At 42.8% G+C, this 24,215-nt stretch overlaps 2 protein-coding genes across 2 annotated transcripts in view; one reads left to right on the top strand and one right to left on the bottom strand.

Annotated features, from left to right (window-relative positions):
* RPGRIP1 (RPGR interacting protein 1) overlaps positions 1 to 14,758 on the top strand; it is a 66,805-nt gene extending 52,047 nt beyond the window's left edge. Inside the window, exons 19-22 of the mRNA XM_053594253.1 lie at positions 1,249 to 1,441; positions 4,579 to 4,663; positions 11,142 to 11,272; positions 14,571 to 14,758. Coding sequence (XP_053450228.1) covers positions 1,249 to 1,441; positions 4,579 to 4,663; positions 11,142 to 11,272; positions 14,571 to 14,707 — 546 coding nt within the window. The 3' untranslated portion in view covers positions 14,708 to 14,758. The remainder of the gene's footprint in view (positions 1 to 1,248; positions 1,442 to 4,578; positions 4,664 to 11,141; positions 11,273 to 14,570) is intronic.
* Positions 14,759 to 14,904: 146 nt separating this feature from the next.
* The window catches only part of SUPT16H (SPT16 homolog, facilitates chromatin remodeling subunit), a 51,950-nt gene continuing 42,639 nt past the window's right edge, over positions 14,905 to 24,215 (bottom strand). Inside the window, exons 21-26 of the mRNA XM_053594254.1 lie at positions 23,988 to 24,063; positions 22,335 to 22,504; positions 18,147 to 18,276; positions 17,408 to 17,537; positions 16,939 to 17,016; positions 14,905 to 16,237 (exon numbers count right to left, since the gene is read on the bottom strand). Coding sequence (XP_053450229.1) covers positions 16,092 to 16,237; positions 16,939 to 17,016; positions 17,408 to 17,537; positions 18,147 to 18,276; positions 22,335 to 22,504; positions 23,988 to 24,063 — 730 coding nt within the window. The 3' untranslated portion in view covers positions 14,905 to 16,091. The remainder of the gene's footprint in view (positions 16,238 to 16,938; positions 17,017 to 17,407; positions 17,538 to 18,146; positions 18,277 to 22,334; positions 22,505 to 23,987; positions 24,064 to 24,215) is intronic.

Genomic DNA, 24,215 nt, shown 5'->3' with positions numbered 1-24,215 from the left:
AATGTGAAAAGAGGCCCATGCCTGTAATTCTAGCCCTCTGGGGGGCCAAGGCAGGTGGATCGTCTGAGCTCATAGGTTCAAGACCAGCCTGAGCTAGAGGGAGACCACGTCTCTAAAAATACCCAGGCGTTGTGGCGGATGCCTGTAGTCCTAACTATGGAGGCTGAGGCAAGAGAATTGCTTGAGCCCAAGAGTTTGAAGTTGCTGTGAGTTATGACATCAGGCATTCTACCAAGGGCAACAAAGTGAAACTCTGTATCAAATAAATAAATAAATACAAAGAAACAAGTAAAATTAATTTTAACTATATATTTATTTACCCTAATATGACCAAGGTATTGTCATTTCAGCATGAACTTAATATAAAAATTATTGAGATATTTTGCATTTGTTTTTTCATACAAAGTCTTCAAAATCCTGTGTGAATTTTACACTTACAGCACATCCCAGTTTGGAAGATTGCTAAGAGCTCAGTAGCCACATGTAGCTAATGGCTATAGTGTTACATGGCTTAACTCAACCGCCATGTTTCTTAACTGAGAGTTGACATCCATTAAGGGATAATGAGATCATAACAGGGAATCCCATTCACCATTAATAAAAAAACAGCTAGTGAGGCGGTGCCTGTGGCTCGAAGGAGTAGGATGCCGGCCCAATATGCTGGAGGTGGCGTGTTCAAACCCAGCCCTGGCCAAAAACCGCAAAAAAAAAAAAACAAAAACCCAAAAACAAGGTTGCTGTGAGCTGTGATGCTACAACACTCTACCCAGGGCGATAGCTTGTGGCTCTGTCTCAAAAAAACCCCCAGCAATTTCACTTCCAGGAACCTATCTCACAAAAATGTTTGCAAAGTACACAGAGATATATACAAAAAAAGGTCTTCGTCCACATTATTTTTATTTCATTTTATTTATTTTTAGAGAAAAAGCTATCTGTTCAGAAATGTTCTTGATTTTTTTCTGTATGGGGAGATGGCTGAGAAAGGCTGACCTGGAGACACGATTCACTAGGCAGGACGAGAGAACAACTGGGTTCTCTTTACACATTTCCCGCAGGTCAGCCGCTGCCATTCACTTGCGTTGTCTTTGGCGCCGGCTTTATCTATAAACTGAATCTTGGGAATAATATATTAGATGGGATATGCTTATGTTGGATCTCTAGAAAGCACTGTAAAGTGTTAATTGGATGGAGTATAAGCACTTTGGGCACTCTAACCTTTAGGAAATAAATAAGCATTTTCTTTTTTAGGTTTCAGAGAAGATGTGCATTGAAATTGTCTCCCTGGCCTTCTACCCAGAGGCTGAAGTGATGTCTGATGAGAATATAAAACAGGTGTATGTGGAGTACAAATTCTATGATGTACCTTTGTCAGAGACAGAGACTCCAGTGTCCCTGAGGAAACCGAGGCCAGGAGAAGAGATCCACTTCCACTTTAGCAAAGGTCAGTGGGGAGAGGGCAGTTATAAGCATCTGTACTGAGGGTTCTGACTGCACTGGATTTTTGTTAATGAGGTGGATCCAACCATTTTTATTTTGTTATTTATTTTTATTATTGTTGAAACAGAGTCTCACTTTGATGCCCTTAGTAGGGTGCTGTGGTGTCACAGTTCACAGCAACCTCAAACTCTCGGATTCAGGCGATTCTCTTGCCTCAGCCTCCCAAGTAGCTGGGACTACAGCTGTCCAGCTATTTTTAGAGACTGGGGGCTCACTCTTGCTCAGGCTGGTCTTGAACTGGTGAGCTCAGGAAATCCACCTGCCTCGGCCTCCCAGAGAGCTAGGATTATAGGCGTGAGCCACCATGCCCGGCCCAACCATTTTTATTATTTATTTATTTATTATATATTTTTTTTTTTTGTAGAGACAGAGTCTCACTTTATGGCCCTCGGTAGAGTGCCGTGGCCTCACACAGCTCACAGCAACCTCCAACTCCTGGGCTTAAGCGATTCTCTTGACTCAGCCTCCCGAGTAGCTGGGACCACAGGCGCCCGCCACAACCCCCGGCTATTTTTTGTTTGCAATTTGGCCGGGGCCGGGCCTGAACCTGCCACCCTTGGTATATGGGGCCGGCGCCTTACCGACTGAGCCACAGGCGCCGCCCTATTTATTTATTTATTTATTTTTTTTTGAGACAGAGCCTCAAGTTGTCACCCTGGGTAGAGTGCTGTGAAATCACAGCTCACAGCATCCTCCAACTCCTGGGCTCAAGTGATTCTCTTGCCTTAGCCTCCCAAGTAGGTGGGACTACAGGTGCCCGCCACAACACAGCTATTTTTACAGACAAGGTCTCACTCTTGCTCAGGCTGGTCTTGAATCCTGAGCTCAGGCAATCCACCCATCTGGTCCTCCCAGAGTGCTAGGATTATAGGTGTGAGCCACCACACCAGGCCAACAAAAAGGTTTTTTAAATTGTGGCTAGGAGTGGTGGCTCACACCAGTAATCCTAGCAGTCTGGGAGGCTGAGGCAGGTGGATTATATGAGCTCAGGATTTCAAGACCAGCCTGAGCAAGAATGAGACTCCCCTCTCTACCAAAAATGAAAAAATGAAGCAAGAGGATCGCTTGAGCCCAAAAGTTTGAGGTTGCTGTGAGCTATGACTCCATGGCACTCAACCCAGGGTGACAGAGTAAGACTTTGTCTATAAAAAAAAAAAAAGAAAATTAAAAATTAAGCAGTACTTTGCTCCATCTCTTCTTCACATATCTCTCTACCACCCCAGCCCTGCCTCAGTCCACCACAGCCAATATTAACTTTCCAGCTGTTTCTCCTGGTATGTACAATTTCCTGATTCATCACCTTTAGACATTATATGCTGACTTCCTATCTTGGACTATAAAATTTAGTTCTCTTAAACCACACCCACGTCCCTTTCCTCCCATATGGTTGGATCATAATTGCCACTTAAATACATTTTAATTGTTTCTGTTATTATGGGTATGTAAATATTAATTGTTGTAGGACCAAGTAGTATGCAATTCTATTTCCTTTCTTGCTTATTATTTGCTTCAATTTTTCACTTGTTTTATTTTCATAGTATGTATTGTAATTCTTTTCACATCCTCCAACAGCCTTTTCAAATAATGAAAACTGTCAAATAACTTATCTGTATTTTTCTGAAGATGTCCCTCTGTTCTTTTGCTCCTTTCTAGCCTATTGTTCACCATTATGTTGATGTTGACCTCAAAGAATTATTATTTTTTTTGAGACAGAGTCTTACTATGTCACCTTCAGTAGAGTGCCATGGCGGCACAGCTCACAGCAACCTCAAACTCTTGGGCTTAAACTCTTGGGCAAACTCTTGCCTCAGCCTCCCAAATAGCTGGTACTGCAGGTGCCCGCCATAACGCCTGGCTATTTTTGTTGTTGTTGTTGTTGTTATTGTTGTTTAGCAGGCCAGGGCCGGGTTTGAACCCACCAGCCCCAGTGTTTGTGGCTGTTACCCTAACCACTGAGCTATGGGCGCTGGGCCTGACTTCAAAGAATTGATCCATTTCTCTACCACAGTGGATTGCCTGTCTCCTGGGTCCTGTGTCATCCTGTCTGATTTGTTTTCTTATTGTAATGAATCAAATTTTCTATTAGCTTTTAAAGAAAGAATATATTGGAAGTAAATATTTTGAGAAGGACATGCACAAGATCTCTTTTTTTTCTACCCTCACATCTGATTCAAGTATAGAAATCTATGTTGAGAACATTTTCTTTTTTTCTTTTTTTTTTTTGAGACAGAGTCTCATTTTGTTGCCTTGAGTAGTGTGCTGCGGCATTACAGCTCACAGGAACCTCATACTCTTGGGCTTAAGCAATTCTTTTGCTTGAGCCTCCCAAGTTGCTGGGACTACAGGTGCCTACCACAACACCTGGCTATTTTTTGGTTGTAGTTGTCATTATTGTTTGGTGGGCCTGTGGTAGATTCAAACCTGCCAGCTCTGGTGTATGTGGCTGGTGCCCTAGCCGCTGAGCTACAGGCACCAAGCCTGGTAGAACAACTTTCAATTTGGATTATAATGTTTCTGTTATATTAGGCGATGACAAACTTTTTCTTTTGTCAGCTAGTAAGTAGTTTAAGCTTTGTAGGCTATATAGTCTCTGTCACTATTGTTCAGTTCTGCCACTGTAGTTCAAAAGCAGCCCTAGACAGTATGTAAACAAATGGGAGTGGTTGTGTTCAATAAAACTCATTTACAAAAACAGGTAGCTGGAGCTTGGCGTCTGTAGCTCATGGGCTGGTGAGTTCAAACCCTGCTTGGGCCTGCCAAACAATAATAACAACAACCAAAAAATAGCCAGGCAACGTGGCAGGCGCCTGTAGTCCCAGCTACTTGAGAGGCTAAGGCAAGAGAATCGCTTAAGCCCAAGAGTATGAGGTTGCTGTGAGCTGTAATGCCGTGGCACTCTACCGAGGGCAATGTAGTGAGACTGTCTCAAAAAAATAAAATTAAAATAGGTAGCCCGCCCACAGCCCTACTTGCCAACCTCTGGTTTGTACCGCTATCTTACACGTACCACTTATGAAAGTCTTAGTGCCCAAATGACAGCAGTATGTGATTCTTAGCTCATTTTTCTTACTCTTAATACAGTGATAGACCTGGACCCACTGGAGCAGCAAGGCCGAAGGCAATTTCTGTTCACCATGCTGAATGGACAAGATCCTGAGCAAGGATGGTGAGCATCTGCTTCCTACTTTGGAAGAAAGATTTCAGAAAGGAATTCAAAATTTTGAGTTCGGGGGGCTGATGCTGAATATTTTATTCTTTTTTTTTTTTTTTTTCTGTTTTTTGGCTGGGGCCGGGTTTGAACCTGCCACCTCCGGCATATGGGACCAGCGCCCTACTCCTTGAGCCACAGGTGCCACCCAGATGCTGAATATTTTAATAACATCTTTTGAGTTAATTTGAGTTAATTTACTCTTAGTGAATTTTCCATCTACCTATGTTTGTTGATTAATTATTTAATCTCATACGTTTAATTTCTCACCCCTGCCAGCCCCTGAGGGATACATATTTTTGTGGCAACAACTTAGTTGAATATTGATAGTGAACAAATGGAATGAGTAAAATGCCGTAATATTCAAAGAGAATTTCATTTGTGTTTTTTTCTTTCTCTCCTCCCTCCCTCCCTCCCTTCCTTCGTCTCTCCTTGTGCCCTGTGCCCTGGGTACAATACCTCGGCATCCTAGCTCACAGCAACCTCAAACTCTTAGGCTCAGGGGATCCTCTTGCCCTAACCTCTCAAGTAGCTGGGACTACAGTGCCCCACTACCATGCACAGCTAATTTTTCTGTTTTCTTTTTTTTTTGAGACAGAGTCTTACTTTGTCACACTTGGTAGAGGGCCGTATCGACATAGATCACAGCAACCTCCAACTCTTGGGCTCAAGAGATTCTCTTGCCTCAGCCTCCCAGGTAGCTGGGACTACAGGTGCTGGCCACAATGCCCAGCTATTTTTAGGGATGGGGGTCTTGCTCTTGCTCAGGCTGGTCTCGAACCCGTGAGCATCCATCTGCCTCAGCTTCCCACAGTGGTGGGATTATAGGCATGAACCACCACGCCTGGCCCAATTTTTCCGTTTTTTTGGTAGAGATTGGGTCTTGCTTTTGCTCAGGCTGGTCTCCAACTCCTGAGCTCAGGTAGTTGTACTAACCTGGATGGATTTGAAACACATTCTTCTTATTAAAGTATCACAAGGATGGAAAAGTGTTTCAACTCCATCCAGGTTAGTACAAAAGATATCCTGCCATAGCCTCCCAGAGGTGCTGGGATTATAGGTGTGAGCCACCTTGCTGGGCTGATTCATTTCTTACAGAGCCAGTACTATTACTAGTTTACCAAATAGGAGGCCTTTATAATGTTAATTTTTAAAATTAGATTTTTAAAATTGTTGGGCTGCGCCTGTGGCTCAGTGAGTAGGGCACCGGCCCCATAAGCCGAGGGTGGCGGGTTCAAACCCAGCCCTGGCCAAACTGCAACAAAAAATAGCCGGGCGTCGTGGCGGGCGCCTGTAGTCCCAGCTACTCGGGAGGCTGAGGCGAGAGAATCGCGTAAGCCCAAGAGTTAGAGGTTGCTGTGAGCCGTGTGACGCCACGGCACTCTACCCGAGGGCAGTATAGTGAGACTCTGCCTCTACAAAAAAAAAAATTGTTTTTGTAGGAATACTTTTATTATTTTTCCTTTTACTTATTATTTTTTTTTTTATTGGCTCGGTACCTATAGCTCAGTGGCTATGGCCGCTGGCCACATACACAGGGGCTGGCTGGTTCAAACCTGGCCCATGGCCTGCCAAACAGCAAAGACAACTACAACAAAAAAATAGCCAGGCGTTGTGGCTGGCACCTGTAGTCCCAGCTACTTGGGAGGCTGAGGAAAGAGAATCACTTAAGCCCAAGAGTTAGAGGTTGCTGTGAGCTGTGATGTTAAAGCACTCTACTGAGGGTGACAAAATGAGACTCTGTCTCAAAAACAAAAACAAACAACAAAACCCCCCTATATTTTCTAAAACAAAACCATTTAGAGAATGAATAGTATTGTTTTGTAGTTTTGCAGATCCCTCTAATGTCTGGCTTAATAGAAGACAGCTTACTCTCATATCCGCTTCTGTGTTCAGTCTATTGTGTATATTGTTTTGATTGAAGTAGATGAAGGAAATCCAGGTTCTTGTACAGATTTGTAGCTAGAAAAACTAGTTATCAATATTTTATTTATTTATTATTATTTTGAGACACAACTCACAGCAACCTCAAACTCTTGGGCTTACTTACTTATTTATTTATTTATTTATTTTGTAGAGACAGAGTCTCACTGTACCGCCCTCGGGTAGGGTGCCGTGGCGTCACACGGCTCACAGCAACCTCCAGCTCTTGGGCTTACACGATTCTCTTGCCTCAGCCTCCCGAGCAGCTGGGACTACAGGCGCCCGCCACAACATCTGGCTATTTTTTTGTTGCAGTTCGGCCGGGGCTGGGTTTGAACCCACCACTCTCGGTATATGGGGCAGGTGCCCTACTCACTGAGCCACAGGCGCTGCCCTATTTTTTTTTTTTTAAAACAGAGTTTCAAGCTTTCACCCTGGGTAAAGTGCTGTAGAGTCATAGCTCACAGCAATCTCCAACTTGGGCTCAAGCGATCCTCTTGCCTCAGTTTTTCTTTTCTTTTATTTCTTCTTCTTTTTTTTTTTTTTTGTTTTGTTTTTGGCCAGGGCTGGGTTTGAACTCTCTACCTCCGGCATATTGGACCAGCGCCCTACTCCTTGAGCCACAGGCGCCACCCCTCTTTTCTTTTTTTTTTTAGTAGAGATGGGGGTCTCACTTTTGCTCAGGCTGGTCTTGAACTGTTGAGCTCAAGCAATCCACCTGGCTCATCCTCCCAGAGTGCTGGGATTACAGGCATTAGCCACACATGCAGCCCTTGTTACATATTTTTTTAATTTAATTTAATTTATATTTATTTATATATTTATTTTATTTTATTTATTTATTTCTTTATTTTTTGAGACAGTCTCACTTTGTCGCCCTTGGTAGAGTGCTGTGGTGTCACAGTTCACAGCAACCTCCAGCTTTTGGGCTTAGGCGATTCTCTTGCCTCAGCCTCCCGAGTAGCTGGGACTACAGGTGCCCGCCACAACGCCTGGCTGTTTTTTTGTTGCAGTTTGGCCGTAGCCAGTTTCGAACCTTCCACCCCTGGCATATGGGGCCGGCGCCCTATTCTCTGAGCCACAGGTGCCACCCTATTTATTTTTTTGAGACAGAGTCTCAAGCTGTCGCCCTGGGTAGAGTGTGGTGGAGTCACAGCTCACAGCAACCTCCAACTCTTAGGCTTAAGCCATTGTCTTGCCTCATCCTCCCAAGTAGCTGGGATTACAGGTGCCCGCCACAACACCGGGCTATTTTTTGGTTGCAGTTGTCATTGTTGTTTAGCAGGCCTGGGCCAGGCCTGAATCCACCTCCGTGAATGTGGCCGGTGCCGTAGTCACTGAGTAAGGGTGCTGAGCCTTAATTTTATTTTTTATTTCAGATTAATATGAGAGTACAAATGATTAGGTTACAATGTTTGCATTTGTTAGGTAAAGCCCCTGGTGTAGTTGTGTCCCACATGACGGAGGTGTGCCACATACCCTTAACATTGTGCTCATTAGGTGGGAGCACACCAATTCCCTTCTTCCTTCCCCTTTCCCCCAAACTGGAACTGAATTGAGTTTTTCTCTTATGTGGGGGGTATTAGTTCATGTACTGGCTTCATATTAGTATTGAGTACATTGTTACTTGCTTTTCCATTCTTGTGATAATTTACTAAGAAGAATGTGTTTCAACTCCATCTAGGTTAGTATAAAAAATACAAAGTCTCCATCTTTACTCCTTTCTTCCTTCCTTCCAATTTCCTTTTTCTTTTTTTTGAGACAGGGCCATGGCATCATAGCTCGCAGCAACCTCAAACTCCTGGGCTCAAGTGATCCTCTTGCCTTACCCTCCAGACTACCTGAGACTACAGGCTCCCGTCCCACCCAAGTCCCTGCTGATTTTTCTACTTTTAGTAGAGACAGGATCTCTTTCTTGTTTAGGCTGGTCTCTGAACTCCTGAGCTCAGGCTATCCACCAGCCTTGATCTCCCTCCCAGTGTTAGGCATGAGCCACTATGTTCAGCCTTACCTTTATTTTCACCAGTATGGTATAGCAGGTAGGACGCTGGGTTTGTAATCAGGCAGGCCTGGTTTTGAATCCTGACTCTTTTATTAGTACTATGACTTTTGTGATATTACTTAATTTGAAGGCTCTCATGAGAATAAAATTGAGATAACGTAGTCTACATAAAGCATTTGGTATTGTGTCTGGCATATAGTAGTTCCAGTTCCGTCCTTTTTGGGGAAAGTTGAGGTGGGAGGGTCAGCATTATCCCTTTGAAGTTCTCAGTAATGATACAGAAACATAATCATCACTGAATATTGCTTAATGGGCTGAGAATATCCTTTATAGTAATTCCTTCTTTTCAATTTAATCGGGTTTGGCTGTGCTTTTAAGAGTTTGAGGTTTTGGGGCGGCACCTGTGGCTCAGTCGGTAGGGCGCCGGCCCCATATACCGAGGGTGGCGGGTTCAAACCCGGCCCCGGCCAAACTGCAACCAAAAAATAGCTGGGCGTTGTGGCGGGCGCCTGTAGTCCCAGCTACTCGGGAGGCTGAGGCAAGAGAATCGCTTAAGCCCAGGAGTTGGAGGTTGCTGTGAGCTGTGTGAGGCCACGGCACTCTACCGAGGGCCATAAAGTGAGACTCTGTCTCTACAAAAAAAAAAAAAAAAAAAAAAAAAAGAGTTTGAGGTTTTAAGCCTATTCCTATTCTCTTAGCACTCTCTTTTAGCCACTGAACTCAATTTTAAAAAATTAATAGAGGATGGGTGCTCTGGCTCATGCCTGTAATTCTAGCACTCTGGGAGGTTAAGGCGGGTGGATTGTCTGAACTCGTAGGTTTGAGACCAGCCTGAGCCAGAGCCAGACCTGTCTCTAAAAATAGCCAGGCATTGTGGCGGGCACCCGTAGTCCCAGCTACTTGGGAGGCTGAGGCAAGGGGATTGCTTGAGCCCAAGAGTTTGAGGTTGATGTGAGCTGTGACACCACGGCACTCTACTGAGGGCAACATAGTGAGACTCTGTCTCAAAAAAAAAAAAAAGTTTTATTGAAATAAGCATCCAGAATAGGTAAATGTAGAGAGAAAGAGAGTTGATTAGTGCTTGCCTGGGACTAGGGAAGAGGAGAATGGGGAATGACTGCTTAATCAGAATAGGGTTTGGCTTGGTGCCCGTAGTACAGTGGTTACTGTGCCAGCCACATACACCAAAGGTGGCAGGTTTGAACCTAGCCTGGGCTAGCTAAACAACTGCAACAACAACAAATAAAGTTGGGTGTTGTGGCAGGTGCCTATAGTCCCAGCTACTTGGGAGGCTGAGGCAAAAAAATCACTTGAGCCCAAGAGTTGGAGGTTGCTATGAGCTGGGATGCCACGGCACTCTACTGAGGGTGACAAAGTGACACTGTCTCAAAAAAAAAAATAAAGAATAGGTTTTCTTTTTTGGAGTGATATGTTCTAGAATTAATTTGATAGTGTTGGTGGTTGCACAACATTGTGATTATACCAAAAAACACTGAATGGTACACTTTAAGATGGTTAAAATGGTGAATTTTGTGTTACATTAACCTAAAAAAATTTAATAGAGTTGTTATAAATTGCACCAGTTTCTGAAATTCAGTATCATTTGCTAGTTAAGTCAAGATAGATAATACTGTTACGGACTGCTCACTGCTTTTGGGACAATATGCTGCCCACTTTATAGTGACGTCTTTGACCAACAGTTCTTTTTTTATTTTATTTTATTTTTTTTGCAGTTTTTGGCCGGGGCTGGGTTTGAACCCACCACCTCCGGCATACGGGGCTGGCACCCTACTCCTTTGAGCCACAGGAGCCACCCTTTGACCAACAATTCTAAGGAATACCCTTTTTATACTTGTTTTGCAAAAATGTATTCCTCTGCTTCCTTTACTCTGGCTTTGATACCCAACTTTTTTTGTTTTTTTTTTTTGAGACAGAGTCTTACTATGTCACCCTTGGTAGAGTGCTGTGCTGGTCACAGCTCATGGTAATCTCAAACTCTTGGGCTCAAGCAATTCTCTTGCCCCGCCTCCCAAGTAGCTGGGACTACGGGCACCTACAACAACACCTAGCTATTTTTTGTTGTTGTTGCAGTTGTCGTTGTTTAAGAGGTCTGGGCCAGGCTGGAACTCGCCAGCCTCAGTGTATGTGGCCAGCGTCCTACCCACTGAGCTATGGGCACCGAGCCTCCTTATTTAATTTTAAAAGCATAAGAGTAGGAGTGTGTGATTCTCCTGGTGTGTGACACACCTCTTGGAGGCAGGACATAGTTATAAGAGGAACTTTACCTAACAAATGCAATGAATCCCCAACAATTAAAATAAATAAATAGGGCGGTGCCTGTGGCTCAAAGGAGTAGGGCGCCAGCCCCATATGCTGGAGGTGGCGGGTTCAAACCCAGCCCCGGCCAAAACTGCAAAAAAAAAAAAAAGTAAAAATAAACAAATAAAGCATAAGAGTATTAGCAGTGCTGAGTTAAATGGAATTTTTCTTTTTGGTTTCTTTTGTTTTTAGTTTAAAGTTTACAGTAGTAAGTGATCCTATAGATGAAGAAAAGAACGAATGTGAAGACGTAGGATATGCGTATCTTGAACTGTGGCAGATCCTGGAATCAGGAAGAGATATTCTAGAGCAAGAACTAGACAGTGAGTAATACATTTTTGTGCTTCTCCATTCCACTTACTTTCTATGGAAATCATCCTGCTAATGAATACTTTTTCTGTTTTGCAATACATAATTGTCATTGTGAAATTGATGAGACAAACTGGATTGAAATCTTATCCCTGTATTTATTTCTGGATCAAGCATGAAAACATTCAGTTGTATATTTTAGCCCCTGTATACAGCTAGACTCTATTTTGAATTTCCAACGTTTGAGATAGAGAACATTTTTTTTTTTGAGACAAGAGTCTCACTTTGTCAACCTTGGTAGAGTGCTATGGCGTCACAGCTCACAGCAACCTCCAAATCCTTGGGCTTAGGCCATTCTCTTGCCTTAGCCTCCCGAGTAGCTAGGACTACAGGCACCCACACAATGCCCGGCTCTTCTTTTTTTTCTTTTTTGTTTTTTCGAGACAGCATCTCACTCTGTCACACTGGGTAGAGTGCCATGGCATCATCATAGCTCACAGCAATGTTAGACTCTTGGGCTCACACTATCCTCTTTCCTCAGCCTCCCAAGTAGCTGGGACTGCAGGTGCCCGCCACAACCCGGCTGGTTTTTGTATTTTGAGTAGAGATGAGGTCTCACTCTTACTCAGGCTGTCTTGAACTCTTGAGCTCAGGCCATCCACCCACCAGCCTTCGCCTCCAGAGTGCTAGGATTACAGGCGTGAGCAACAGTGTCCTGCCGACATAGGGAATTTTTAAAAACAAGATCTTTTCATTTCAATCAAATTTAAACATGATAATTTCTGACTTCTCTTGATCATATAAGGTTTGTAAAGACAGCTGATACTCCTGTTTGTGTCATCAAGTACTCAGCGTCTTATACAGAAACTCCCTTCTCTCTCTCTCTTAGTCATTGGTCTGTAAAGCCTTACCCATTCTACATGTGCCTTAACTACAACCCTACTACAGTAATCATTTTCTAAACTGTTCCCTTCCATGCTTTTCCCATCTACTACAGTAAATGTTTCTAAATAATACATTTAATCATTGCATTCTTCTTAAATTCTTCTACAGTTTGCTACAGATTGGCATGCTTTAAAAATAGTAGCATTTGAGGGGCCTGGCGTGGTGGTTCATGACTATAATCCTAGCACTCTGAGAGGCAGAGGCCAGTGGATTGCTTGAGGTCAGGAGTTCAAGACCAGCTGAGCAAGAATGAGACTCCCATTTCTACTAAAAATAGAAAAAACTAGCTGGGCGTTGTGGTGGGCAACCATAGTCACAGTTACTTGGGAGGCTGAAGCAAGAGGATTGCTCAAGCTCAAAGTTTGAGGTTTCTGTGGGTTATGATGACACTATGGCACTCTACCCAGGGTGACACAGTGAGACTCTTTAAAAAAAGTTAGCATTTGAATGCCTGTAGGTGGACCTGCTGTCTAGTCCTCAATGCTCCTTAGTACCTGAGACTTCACCTATCTTATCTATTAGGGATCTACTGGGCATTCAAAAAGATCCACCAGACCCATGTTTCACCAACCCATTAGTGGATAGTGAAATTAATTAAATTAGCAAGTTACCAGAATTTGAAAAAAGCTAACCAAAACTGTAGAAAATATTAGTACATTGCATATATATATATGTTTTTATTTTTGAGACAGTCTTACTTTGTCACCCCCAGTAGACATCAACTTCAAACTCTTCGGCTCGAGCAATTCTCTTGCCTCAGCCTCCCAAGTAGCTGGGACTACAGGCACCTGCCACAATGCCTGGCTATTTTTAGAGATGGGGTCTTGCTCTTGTGTAGGCTGGTCTCAAACATGCAAGCTGAGGCAAACCACCTGGCTTGGCCTGCCAAATGCTGGGATTACAGGTGTGAGCCATCATGCCCAGCTGCCCATGTTGTTTTATGAAACTTGTTTTACGTACGGTTTTTAATGAATCATGATTTAAATTTGTTCTTAACTGGCTGGACATGGTGGCTTATGCCTGCAATCCCAGCACTCCAGGAGGCCAAGGCTGGCAGATCACCTGAGGTCAAGTGTTCAAAACCAGCCTGAAGGAGAGCAAGACCCTGTCTCTATAAAAATAGAAAAATTAGCTGGGCCCTGGGGCATGTACCTGTACTCCCAGCTCATCTGGAGGCTGAGGCAAGAGGATGGTTTGAGTCCAAAGAATTTGAGGTTCCAGTGAGCTATGTCACTAGGGTACTCAGTCCAGGGAGACAGTGAGACTGTCTCCAAAAATAAAAAGACTTATCTCGTGAATTATCCTTTATGGTGCAGGTGCCACTTTGTATCCTCAAAGCACCTTGAGCTTTCATTATAGGTCATTTTTTTTTCTTTTGTAGTTGAGATTTTATTGGTTGTGTTGAGCATCAAGGTCATTTTTTTTTTTTTTGAGACAGAGTCTCAGTATATCGCCCTGGTAGAGTGCAGCATTGGCACAGCTCACAGCAACTTCAAACTCTCTTGGGCTTAAGTGATTCTTTTGCCTCAGCCTCCAGAGTTGCTGGGACTACAGGTGTCCACCACAACGCCCAGCTATTTTGTTGTTGCAGTTGTCATTGTTGTTTAGCTGGCCTGGGCTGGGTTTGAACCCGCCAGTCTTGGTGTATGTGGTCGGTGTCCTACCCACTGAGCTATGAGCACCACCTCATTATAGCTCCTATACAATGTATAGGGTGTCCTAAAGTCACTATACACAGGGAGAATTATAGCTAAATGAATATACTTTTATTTAGAAAGTTATTAATTACAGAATTTTACAGAATATTCTTCTATGTGTTGACCACTTCTTTGTAAAATTTTGTAATGAGTGTTTTGTAAATAAAGGTACATTTAACTACCATTTCCCATATGTATGGCAACTTTAGGGACAGTTTTTTGAGACAATCTTATGTTGTTTAGGATAGAGTGCCCTGGCATCAGCCTAGCTCATAGCATCCTCAAACTCCTGGGCTCAAGCAATCCTCCTGCCTCATCTTCCTGAGAAGCTGACTATATAGGTACTCACCACGAAGTGTGGCTAATTTTTCTATTTTTAGTGGAGACTGGGTCTTGCTCTTCAGGCTGGTCTTGAATATTCAGCTCAAGTGATCCTATTGCCTGTCTGTCCCAGAGTGGTAAGATTACAGATGTGAGCAACCAGGCCAGCCTGGGACACCTGTATTGTAATTACCTGTTTTCCTTCCTCCTTCACCAAACTCAGTCCCCTTATGAAATGGGGTAGTAATGTCAAATTTATTATTCCCAGCATCTAACCTGACAAATGCCAGGTATTAAAAGTAACTGAAAGATGCTGTTGTCTGACACTTTTCTTTTCCTTTCTTAACAGTTGTTAGCCCCGAAGATCAGGCTACCCCAATAGGAAGGCTGAAGGTTTCCCTTCAAGCAGCTGCTGCCCTCCATGCTATTTACAAGGAGATGACTGAGGATTGTTTTCATGAAGGAAAAAGTGCTATTCCATTCTAAAATCTGAGGGAAACTTACAGTAAAAAGTCTCTTATAAAGTAACTTGGTATACCATGAATTTGGCTTACTGTCATATCTAGTGTCTTTGAATCTAATTATGAAAGTTCACTTTTGGGACACTAGCTGGATAACACCTTAGTGCTTTACCAGGTGAAAAGCAGGCTATCAGGAACTGAAGTACGATCACAAAACGTAAATTTACAAAAACAAAACAACAACAAAAAAACCCAGTTTATTTAGCTTTTAGTTCTTCCAAAATTGAAAATATCAAGTCCTACTGCTAAAGAGAAAAAAACAAACAAACATAAATCCAAGACCCCTCCCCCCTCTTCTCTTAAAGTCACAGAACACGAAAGGAACTGCAGTGGGACAGGTGGGTGCAGAGAACCAGAAGGGGAGGATGGCAAGATAAACTCCCCCAAATACTTAAAAGCTGTTCAACAGAAACTGTGATAAATACAAGACAATGCAAGACAATTAAAAATAAGGAGCAGCAGTGATGAGAGGCTGTGCTGTAGATATGGCCTCCCTTCCTCTTCTCTTTCCTCATGGGGTATTCTAGGCCCAAGGCATGACTTTCCCCTTCCAGATTTAAATGTTGACACCTTTGAACCCTTCTCAACATTTCACTACAAGCAGTATATGAGGCACACCATTCTTCCTTAGATATCAGAAGAAAAAGACAATGGTAATTTTGCCTTATTATCATGTACCATGAGTGAATTTGTAAGGAAAAATAACTGAACCACCGTGTGTCACTGCTGCTTATGTCTTCCAAGGCAGAAGAAATACCTCAGAAACTGCGTGAGTCAAGAAAACAGGAAAACTCAGACGAAGGCACCAGCCCAAACTGCCTCACTAGCTCAAGTTGTCTGGCTTATCACAGCCACCAGCAAATTCCAAGAACCTCTTCTTGAGTATTACCAAGATAAAACTTAGAGATGTGAGGAAGGCCATGGCAGTAGGGTAGGATGGAGGATTGAATCTGCTGGTCAAGAACCATGGTACAGGTAGCTAAGGGTCACTTTGTACCACTGTCTTGAAAATATGGCTTTGAGACACCAAAAAATAAGATGTCAGAAGCCATCAATGTCCTGGCAGGTGACAGGAAGAGAGAGGAATGAAACGATATTTATTAACAGTGGGAGCCTCCGCCCATCTTCAAAACACCTCCTCCCTTGCCATCTGAATGGGGCCATTGGCATAGGTCCTGGTGGGCCTGGAATTCCCGGAGTAGATTGGTCCACATACATGGCCCCCTAAACCCATAAACACAATGGCAAAACTTCAAGAGAAAACAAAGGAAAAATACAGTTTCTATGTCATGTAAAATTTTCAGGGGTTGGCTGGAGGAAGAATGGAGCTCAGGGCCAAAGTCCAGAAGTTACTTCCTCTTTTTCTTGGGGGGTGCAGAGCTGTGTCTGGAACCACGGTTAGAGCCACGGCCTGAACTATGCACAGATGCCTTCCTCTTCCGGCTCATACTTCGACTCTGTTCTTCTTCTTCCTCATAACGACTTTCACGGTCCGCTAAATAGAAGAAAGGCATTATTAGTTAATTGTAGATTAGTTTTAGGTACCTAGTATTATTGGAAGAATGTACCTTGGAGTTAGGCTTGAACTTTAATCTTTACTCAGTCACTTACTAGTGAGTTTTGGGCAAATATTTAACTTTTCTGAGCCTTGGTTTATTGAATTATAAAAGGGAGAATGATTTAAGGATTAAATAGAGTAACTTATGAAAAATACCTCTCACAATGCTTTGGACACAGTAGATAGTATTTTCATCTTTAACTTATATATATATTTTTTCCAGAGTAACTAGATTAGCATCATAAAGATATTCCCAGAAAGTATGACTATTAAAAGATGTAGGTTGGGAAACTTGGTAGGCAAATTCTGGATTCTTACATGACTATGTGTCTATCATGGCTACTTGCACACCATGGGCTTGGGCAGATTTTAAAAAGCAGCCAGTCAGTCAGAATCATGCCCAATGGACACATTTATGGACCTAATTTTCCACTTGGGTCAATGAAGTTATAGCTTTGGTTCTGAATCAGTTGTATAGCATTCTTTTGTTACTTTCATTAGGCTACTACCACTACCACATGAAAGGAACTGCAGTGGGACAGGTGGGACTACCACTTGAAAATAACAAAATGTTAGAAATTTGTACATAAATAAATGAATAAGTAAAATAAACAAAAGCAACAACACATTTTTTTAACCTTTTCGTGCTTCTTCCTCCAGTTCATCCCAATCTTTTCCACTCTCTTCTTCACTGCCCAATGATTCCTTAGAATAGTCTGAAATAAAATTAATTAAGCATTAGTCATCACTATGCAGGAATGGAATGAAATGACAGAATTCTTCCCTTCTAGAAAAGTACTTTTGGGTGGCACCTGTGGCTCAGTGAATAGGGCACTGTGGGGGTTCAAACCCGGCCCTGGCCAAACTGCAACAAAAAAATAGTAGGGCATTATGGCGGGCATCTGTAGTCCCAGCTACTCGGGAGGCTGAGGCAAGAGAATTGGCTAAGCCCGTGAGTTGGAGGTTGCTTTGAGTTGTGACACTATGGCAGTCTACTGAGGGTGACAAAGTGAGACTCTGTCTCTTAAAAAAAAAAAAAAAAAAGTACTTTTCAGAAATCACATCAGATTAGGAAGCCATGACAAATTTTTCTCTATAAAAACTAACCTGACTCTTCTGCTTCTGAGGAATAATCTTCATCACTGTCCTCCTCCTCTTCTTCATAGTCATCCTCTGAAGGGTTGAAAGTTTCATCTTCAATTTCAGATTCTGAATCTCCTTCCTCAGCATCACTCCCCTGGTGAGTTAGAAAGAACATAATATGTACTGCTTTTTAATTTTTTTACATTCACCTTATCAACTTAGTAAATTAACTTAACCCATTTTAAACAAAAACAAAAAACCCGAGTGACCAAGAGATAGAATGACTTGTCTACAACTACTGGTAAGGTACAAGTATTAGATACCTCAAGCATCTAATTCACATTTCTCAAAGATTGATCACATCCTCCCAAATTAACAACAGAAAGACCCTTTATAATGTATTATGCGGAAGTGGGAAGGCCACTTTTTAGAAAATAATTTTTTCCCCTTTTAACTTCTACTTCAATGGATTATAAAACAGTTTTTGTAAAATGTCTTGAAAATCCTTTTTCCAAATACTAAGACATTCACTGAGGAGTAGTTTTTATCATTTCAAAGAAATTCTGCCAGTGGCTATCAATGCCCAATCAATTTATCATTTGCCTATAAAACTAGCTTGGAGAACTACGTAGTAATAATACCACCTCGTGTTCAGAGCTTCTCCCAGTACGTCCTATATACTTACTATGTATAGGCCATTCTCCTAACTGCCCAGATAGCGGGCAACACTGTGTACCAGAAAAGAAACCCCACACTCACGCACCTCACCCTCAGGCTCTAGGAAAGACCAGCCACCTTGTTCAAAGAAGCCTTCAGGGTCATCAACAATGGTCTTCATGATTTTAGTCCAATTGAGGGACTGTACTCCTTCTGTATACTTCAGGTCACAGGAACTGAGACAATGACATTACAAAGTCAAAACCAATCTTTCATATCTTCTGAGAATGTCCCGTGTCACCCTGAACATTAGCATCTCTGATAAGCACATAATCTTTTCCTAACTATATGAAAGCAAATATTCTGTAGACTATGCCACCACCAGAATATGCCCAAATGCCTGATATCTGATCTCCCAGAGCATTAGTCCTCCCAACAGCCAGCAAAGTAAAGCAAGCTTTGTCCCTCAATCAAGCCTGAGCTTATCCTCTCTTCCATTTTCTTCCTTAAGACCAATTTCTCTGTTCTTCCCTTAGTCTTCCTATTTTTTCTCCCTGCTCTTTTATTTCCTCACTGCTTCCAGTCTTATTTGCAAGTAGTCTTAACTCATAACCACTTCAGTGATTCTTAATTTTCAGTTTTTAACATTCATATTTTTATAATTAAGAAACAGAAACCATTTTCACAGGCCCTAGCCCTCCTTCCTCATCTTTCACTGCTTTGCTATGTTTTATTTGATGCAAAGTCTACTTGAAGGTAGAGATGATTTTTTTAAGTACCTAAAGTGTTTTGTATTCATAAGATACTCAAATGTCTTTCTCTTATTCACTTCTGTTGAGAAAAGCTGAATCAAAGTTGGTAAGAAAAGACAAGGAAAGAAATGACAGTAGTAAAAATAACCACAAACCTTCAGCATAAAACATGCCTGAGAACCACTGGCATAAAATTCACTTTAAGTAATATCATACATACTGAAACTTCTATTTCTAGTTATCATGGAGTAGCCAGGGAAAAAATTTACTTTTCCACTTTAGACAGCTTGAAAATCAAACACTATGAAACAATAGGTTTTAGACACTGAACAGAAGGCACAAAACCATAATCCTTGAAAGAAGGAAACAACAAGATGGTAGTTTTCTGACTAAAGGCAGTTCCCAGTCTGCTCTGAAGTATGGGAGAACCCCCAACCAACCTTAACTAGGTGGTCTCCAGAAACAGAAAGAGAGCAGGATTTGGGAAGGTTGAGACTGCTAAAATTTGTGAGGCAGAGTATTGGGGGAAAAGAGTTACATAGAGAGAAAACTCCAGAGATCTGCAGAATGGTCTTCCCAAGTCCTTGGCCAAAGTCTGATCAACACATGCATAAGAGATAATGAGATGGTGCAAATAAGTATTGAAAAGCAATAGGCCAGGCTCGGCGCCTGTGGCTCAAGCGGCTAAGGTGCCAGCCACATACAACTGAGCTGGCAGGTTCGAATCCAGCCTGGGCCCGCCAAACAACAATGATGGCTGCAACCAAAAAAAAAAAAAAAAAAAATAGCCGGGCGTTGTGGCGGGCGCCTGTAGTCCCAGCTAGCTACTTGGGAGGTGGAGGCAGGAGAATCGCTTGAGCCCAGGAGTTGGAGGTTGCTGTGAGCTATGATGCCACTGCTCTCTACCCAGGGTGACAGCTTGAGGCTCTGTCTCAAAAAAAAAAAAAGAAAAGCAATAGGCCTGGCTCAGCACCCATAGCACAGTGGTTATGGCACCAGCCACATAGACTGATGCGGGCGGGTTCGAACCCAGTCCGGGCCAGCTAAAAACAACAATGACAACTGCAACAACAACAACAAAAAAAAAAAACAGCTGGGTGTTGTGGTGGGTGCCGATAGTCCCAGCTACTTAGGGGGCTAAGGCAAGAGATCGCTTAAGTCCAAGTGTTTGAGGTTGCTGTGAGCTATGATGCCACAGCACTCTACTGAGGGTGACATACTGAGACTCTGTCTCACACACACACAAAAAGGGTGGTGCCTGTGGCTTAGTGGGTAGGGCACTGGCCCCATATACCGAGGGTGGCAGATTTGAACCCAGCCCCAGCCAAACTGCAACAAAAAATAGCCTCGCGTTGTGGTGGGCACCTGTAGTTCCCACTACTTGGGAGGCTGAGGCAAGAGAATGGCCTAAGACCAGAAGCTGGAGGTTGCTGTGAGCTGTGACACCACGGGACTCCTGGCAACAAAACGAAACTCTGTCTCAAAAAAAAAAAGAGCAAACATTGTATATCTTTGGCTTGGTGCCCATAGCTCAGTGGTTAGGGTGCTAGTCACATACATTGGAGGGTTCGTAACTGGCCCAGGCCCACTAAAAACAACAATGATGGCTTGATGCTTGTAGTACAGTATTTATGGTGTTGGCGATAACACCTAGGCTGGCGGATTTGAACCTGGCCTAGGCCAGCTAAACAACGACAACTGCAACAACAACAAAAGAAATAGTTGGGCACTGCAGGAGCCTGTAGTCCCAGCTACTCAGGAGGCTGAGGCAAGAGAATCATCTAAGCCCAGGAGTTGGAGGTTGCTGTGAGCTGTGTGACGCCATGGCACTCTACCGAGGGTGGTAAAGTGAGACTCTGTCTCTACCAAAAAAAAAAACAACACAAGACTTTTGGAGTGACAAAAATATTTTATATCCTGATTGAAATGGTAGATATTAGATTATATATATTTGTTAAAACTCTTATCATATAATTTGGTTTTATTATATGTAAATTATACCTCAATAAAGCTGATTAAAAAGTCATGTATTTATACCTATATATGTATTTATATTCCTATATTACTTATCTTTATATGTCTCTTAGGAAAATCCTTATAGAAACCATAAATTTTTCTCAATTATTTATAAGTTTGCAACCAATTTCTTCAGAGGAGATTTACATCAAATACTATCTTCTCCTTCCCAGGTAATAGGATGGTGGGGAATGACAGAGCAAACTATACTCATGGCCACACAAGCATTACTGTTTATACATAGGGCATGACATTTCTATTTGTTTATTTTATTTTATTTATTTATTTGTTTTTGAGACAGAGTCTCACTTTGTCACCCTTGATAGAGTGCTGTGGCGTACAGCTCACAGTAACCTCAAACTCTTGGGCTTAAGCGATTGATTCTCTTAGCTTAGCCTCCCAAGTAGCTGGGATTACAGGTGCCTGCCATAATGCTTATTTTTTGTTGCAGTTGTCATTGTTATTTAGCTGGCCTGGGCTGGATTCAAACCAGCCAGGCTTAGTGTATGTGGTTGGCACCGTAACCACTGTGCTACAGGAGCCAAGCCTGTATTAAAATTTGTAAAACTGACTGGGTATGGTGGCTCATGCCTGTAATCCTAACATTCTGGGAGGTAGAGAGGCAGGTGGAGTGCCTGAGCTCAGGCATTCAAGACCAGTCTGAGGAAGAGTGAGACTGCACCTCTACTAAAAATAGAAAAACTACCTAGACATTGTGATGGGTACCTGCTGTCCCAGCTACTTGGGAGGCTGAGTCAAAAGGATTGCTTGAGCCCAAGAGTTTGAGGTTGCTATCAGCTATGACACCATGGCACTCAACACCAGGGCAACTGAGGCTCGGTTTAAAAAAAAAAAAAATTCGAATTAAGTATGAATATATGGATATAAAAATAATTCTACCTCATCCTGCAGTAAAAATGGAGAACTAGTAAGAAATATGCCATCTGCTTTGTGTAAATAATTATACATACATATACATACTTTGTACATCTGTCAAGTAGACTCAAAAAAGATATTAGAAGGCTGCGTCTAGTGGCTCATGCCTGTAATCCTAGCACTCTGGGAGGCCGAAGTGGGTGGATTGCCTGACTGAGCTCACAGGTTCGAGACTAGCCTGAGTAAGAATGAGACCCCATCTCTAAAGATAGCTGGGCATTGTGGTGGGTGCTTGTAGTCCCAGTTACTTGGGAGGCTGAGGGAAGAGAATTGTTGAGCCCAAGAGTTTGAGATCTTCTGAGGGCAACCAAGTGAGAGACTCTGTCTCAAAAACAAAAAACAAAAAAAAAAAAAATTTCTTTTTAGATTTTTATTATCCTTGTATAAGTAAACTAATGCTGGGTATTCAGGAAAAAGTGAACAGACGCATGTCTGACAGATTCCAAATTTTCAAGTCCTGGTCTATAATACAACTCCCTGGCAGTATCACCTGAAGTACCATTAGTAGATTTTATTTACAACATACCACATTTAAATTCTATAACCTAGGGCTCATGATGTAAATGGTGCATTGGGACAGATTCACTTACTTTAACCATTCCTTGATGGGGTCAAGAGAGGCTACAGGAATGGCATTGATCATCGTAACTTTCTTGCTGTAGTCCTTGTAGACAATTACCATATCAAAGTTCTTCAGGTGAAACTGGACCCGCTCAAAGTGTATCAGTTCTACTTCATCCAATGTCACCACAAAAGGTGGCTGTCAGGGAGGAAGTGGATCATTAGCATGTAATATTTCCCTCAAGCACTATTTTTTTTTTTTTTTTTGAGACAGAGCTTCAAGCTGTTGCCCTGGGTAGAGTGCTGTGACATCACAGCTCACAGCAACCTCCAACTCCTGGGCTTAAGCGATTCTCTTGCCTCAGCCTCCCAAGTAGGTGGGACTACAGGCACCTGCCAGAGTGGCCGGCTATTTTTTGGTTGTAGTTGCCATTGTTGTTTGGCAGGCCTGGGCTGGATTCGAACCCGCCAGCTCTGGTATATGTGGCTGGCGCCTTAGCCGCTTGCTGAGCACCAAGCACTAATATATATATTTTTTTTTTTTTGTAGAGACAGAGTCTCACTGTACGGCCCTCGGGTAGAGTGCCGTGGCGTCACACGGCTCACAGCAACCTCTTAACCCTTTGGCTTACGCGATTCTCTTGCCTCAGCCTCCCGAGCAGCTGGGACTACAGGCGCCCGCCACAACGCCCGGCTATTTTTTGGTTGCAGTTTGGCCGGGGCTGGGTTTGAACCCGCCACCCTCAGCATATGGGGCTGGCGCCCTACTCACTGAGCCACAGGCGCCGCCCAGCACTAATATTTTTAAATACTTTCAAGATCTAAATCATCACAGAAAGGAAAGACAAATAAGCTGTTATTTGGGAAAGACTGAAGTAGTACTATATACTAAGAAGAACCAATAAAAAGATCTGTAAGATCAAAGTATCCTCACAAGGAGAATAAATTCAAGAAAGCTACACAAACTATTTATTTATTTTTATTTATTTATTTTGAGACAGAGTCTCACTATGTTGCCCTTGGTAGAGTGCTGCACAGCTCACAGCAACCTCCAACTTTTGGGCTTAAGTGATTCTCTTGCCTCAGCCTCCCAAGTAGCTGGGACTACAGGCGCCTGCCACAATGCATGGCTATTTTTTTTGTTGTTGTTGTTGATGTAGTTGTCATTGTTATTTGGTAGGCCTGGGCTGGGTTTGAACTCGCCAGCCCCAGTGTTAGGCCGGTGCCCTAACCACTGAGCTACAGGCACCGTGCCATGTGCACTGAGTTTTTAAGTCTAAAATAAGTAAATATCAAAAATGAAAATCATAGCCAGGCGCAAAAGCTCATGCCTGTAATCCTACGGGGAGACAAAGGTTGGGAGGACTGCTTGAGGCCAGGAGTTTGAGACTAACCTGGGCAACAGCGAGACTCCATCTGTATAAAAAATAAACTAGTTGGGTGTGGTGGTACATGCCTATAGTCCCAGCACTAAGGGGACAGGGCAGGAAGACTGATTCACCCCAAGTGGAAGGTTGCAGTGGGTTATGATCATGCCACTGCACAAGAGTGTGAGCAACAGAGCAAAACACTATCTCAAAAGGAGAAAAAAAGAAAAAAAAATCACAGTAATTGGGATCAAAACACCTACCCTCCTTTCTCGCCTCTAAGAATTTTACTAAAAGGAGTTAAGAAATACTGACCCATTCTGTAGCATTGACAAGTGCACTACTAGTGGGCTGCAGGAGGCAGGTACTCCTATAGGGAGCTCCATTAAACCTGGAAAAGAATAGATAAAAAAACACATAAAGACTGACTTCATGATGTGAGAAACTGCAGCTGCCACAACAAGCTTCTTCCCTTTCTCCATCACAAGTATGGCTCCAGCATACTCACTGGAGGTTCATCTCCAAAGGAAACCTCTCAGTACT

The sequence above is a fragment of the Nycticebus coucang genome, chromosome 6, assembly GCF_027406575.1.
Source record: "Nycticebus coucang isolate mNycCou1 chromosome 6, mNycCou1.pri, whole genome shotgun sequence".
Classification (NCBI taxonomy): domain Eukaryota; kingdom Metazoa; phylum Chordata; class Mammalia; order Primates; family Lorisidae; genus Nycticebus; species Nycticebus coucang.
Note: the sequence above shows the minus strand (reverse complement) of the source record. Positions and strands in the feature narration are given on the sequence as shown.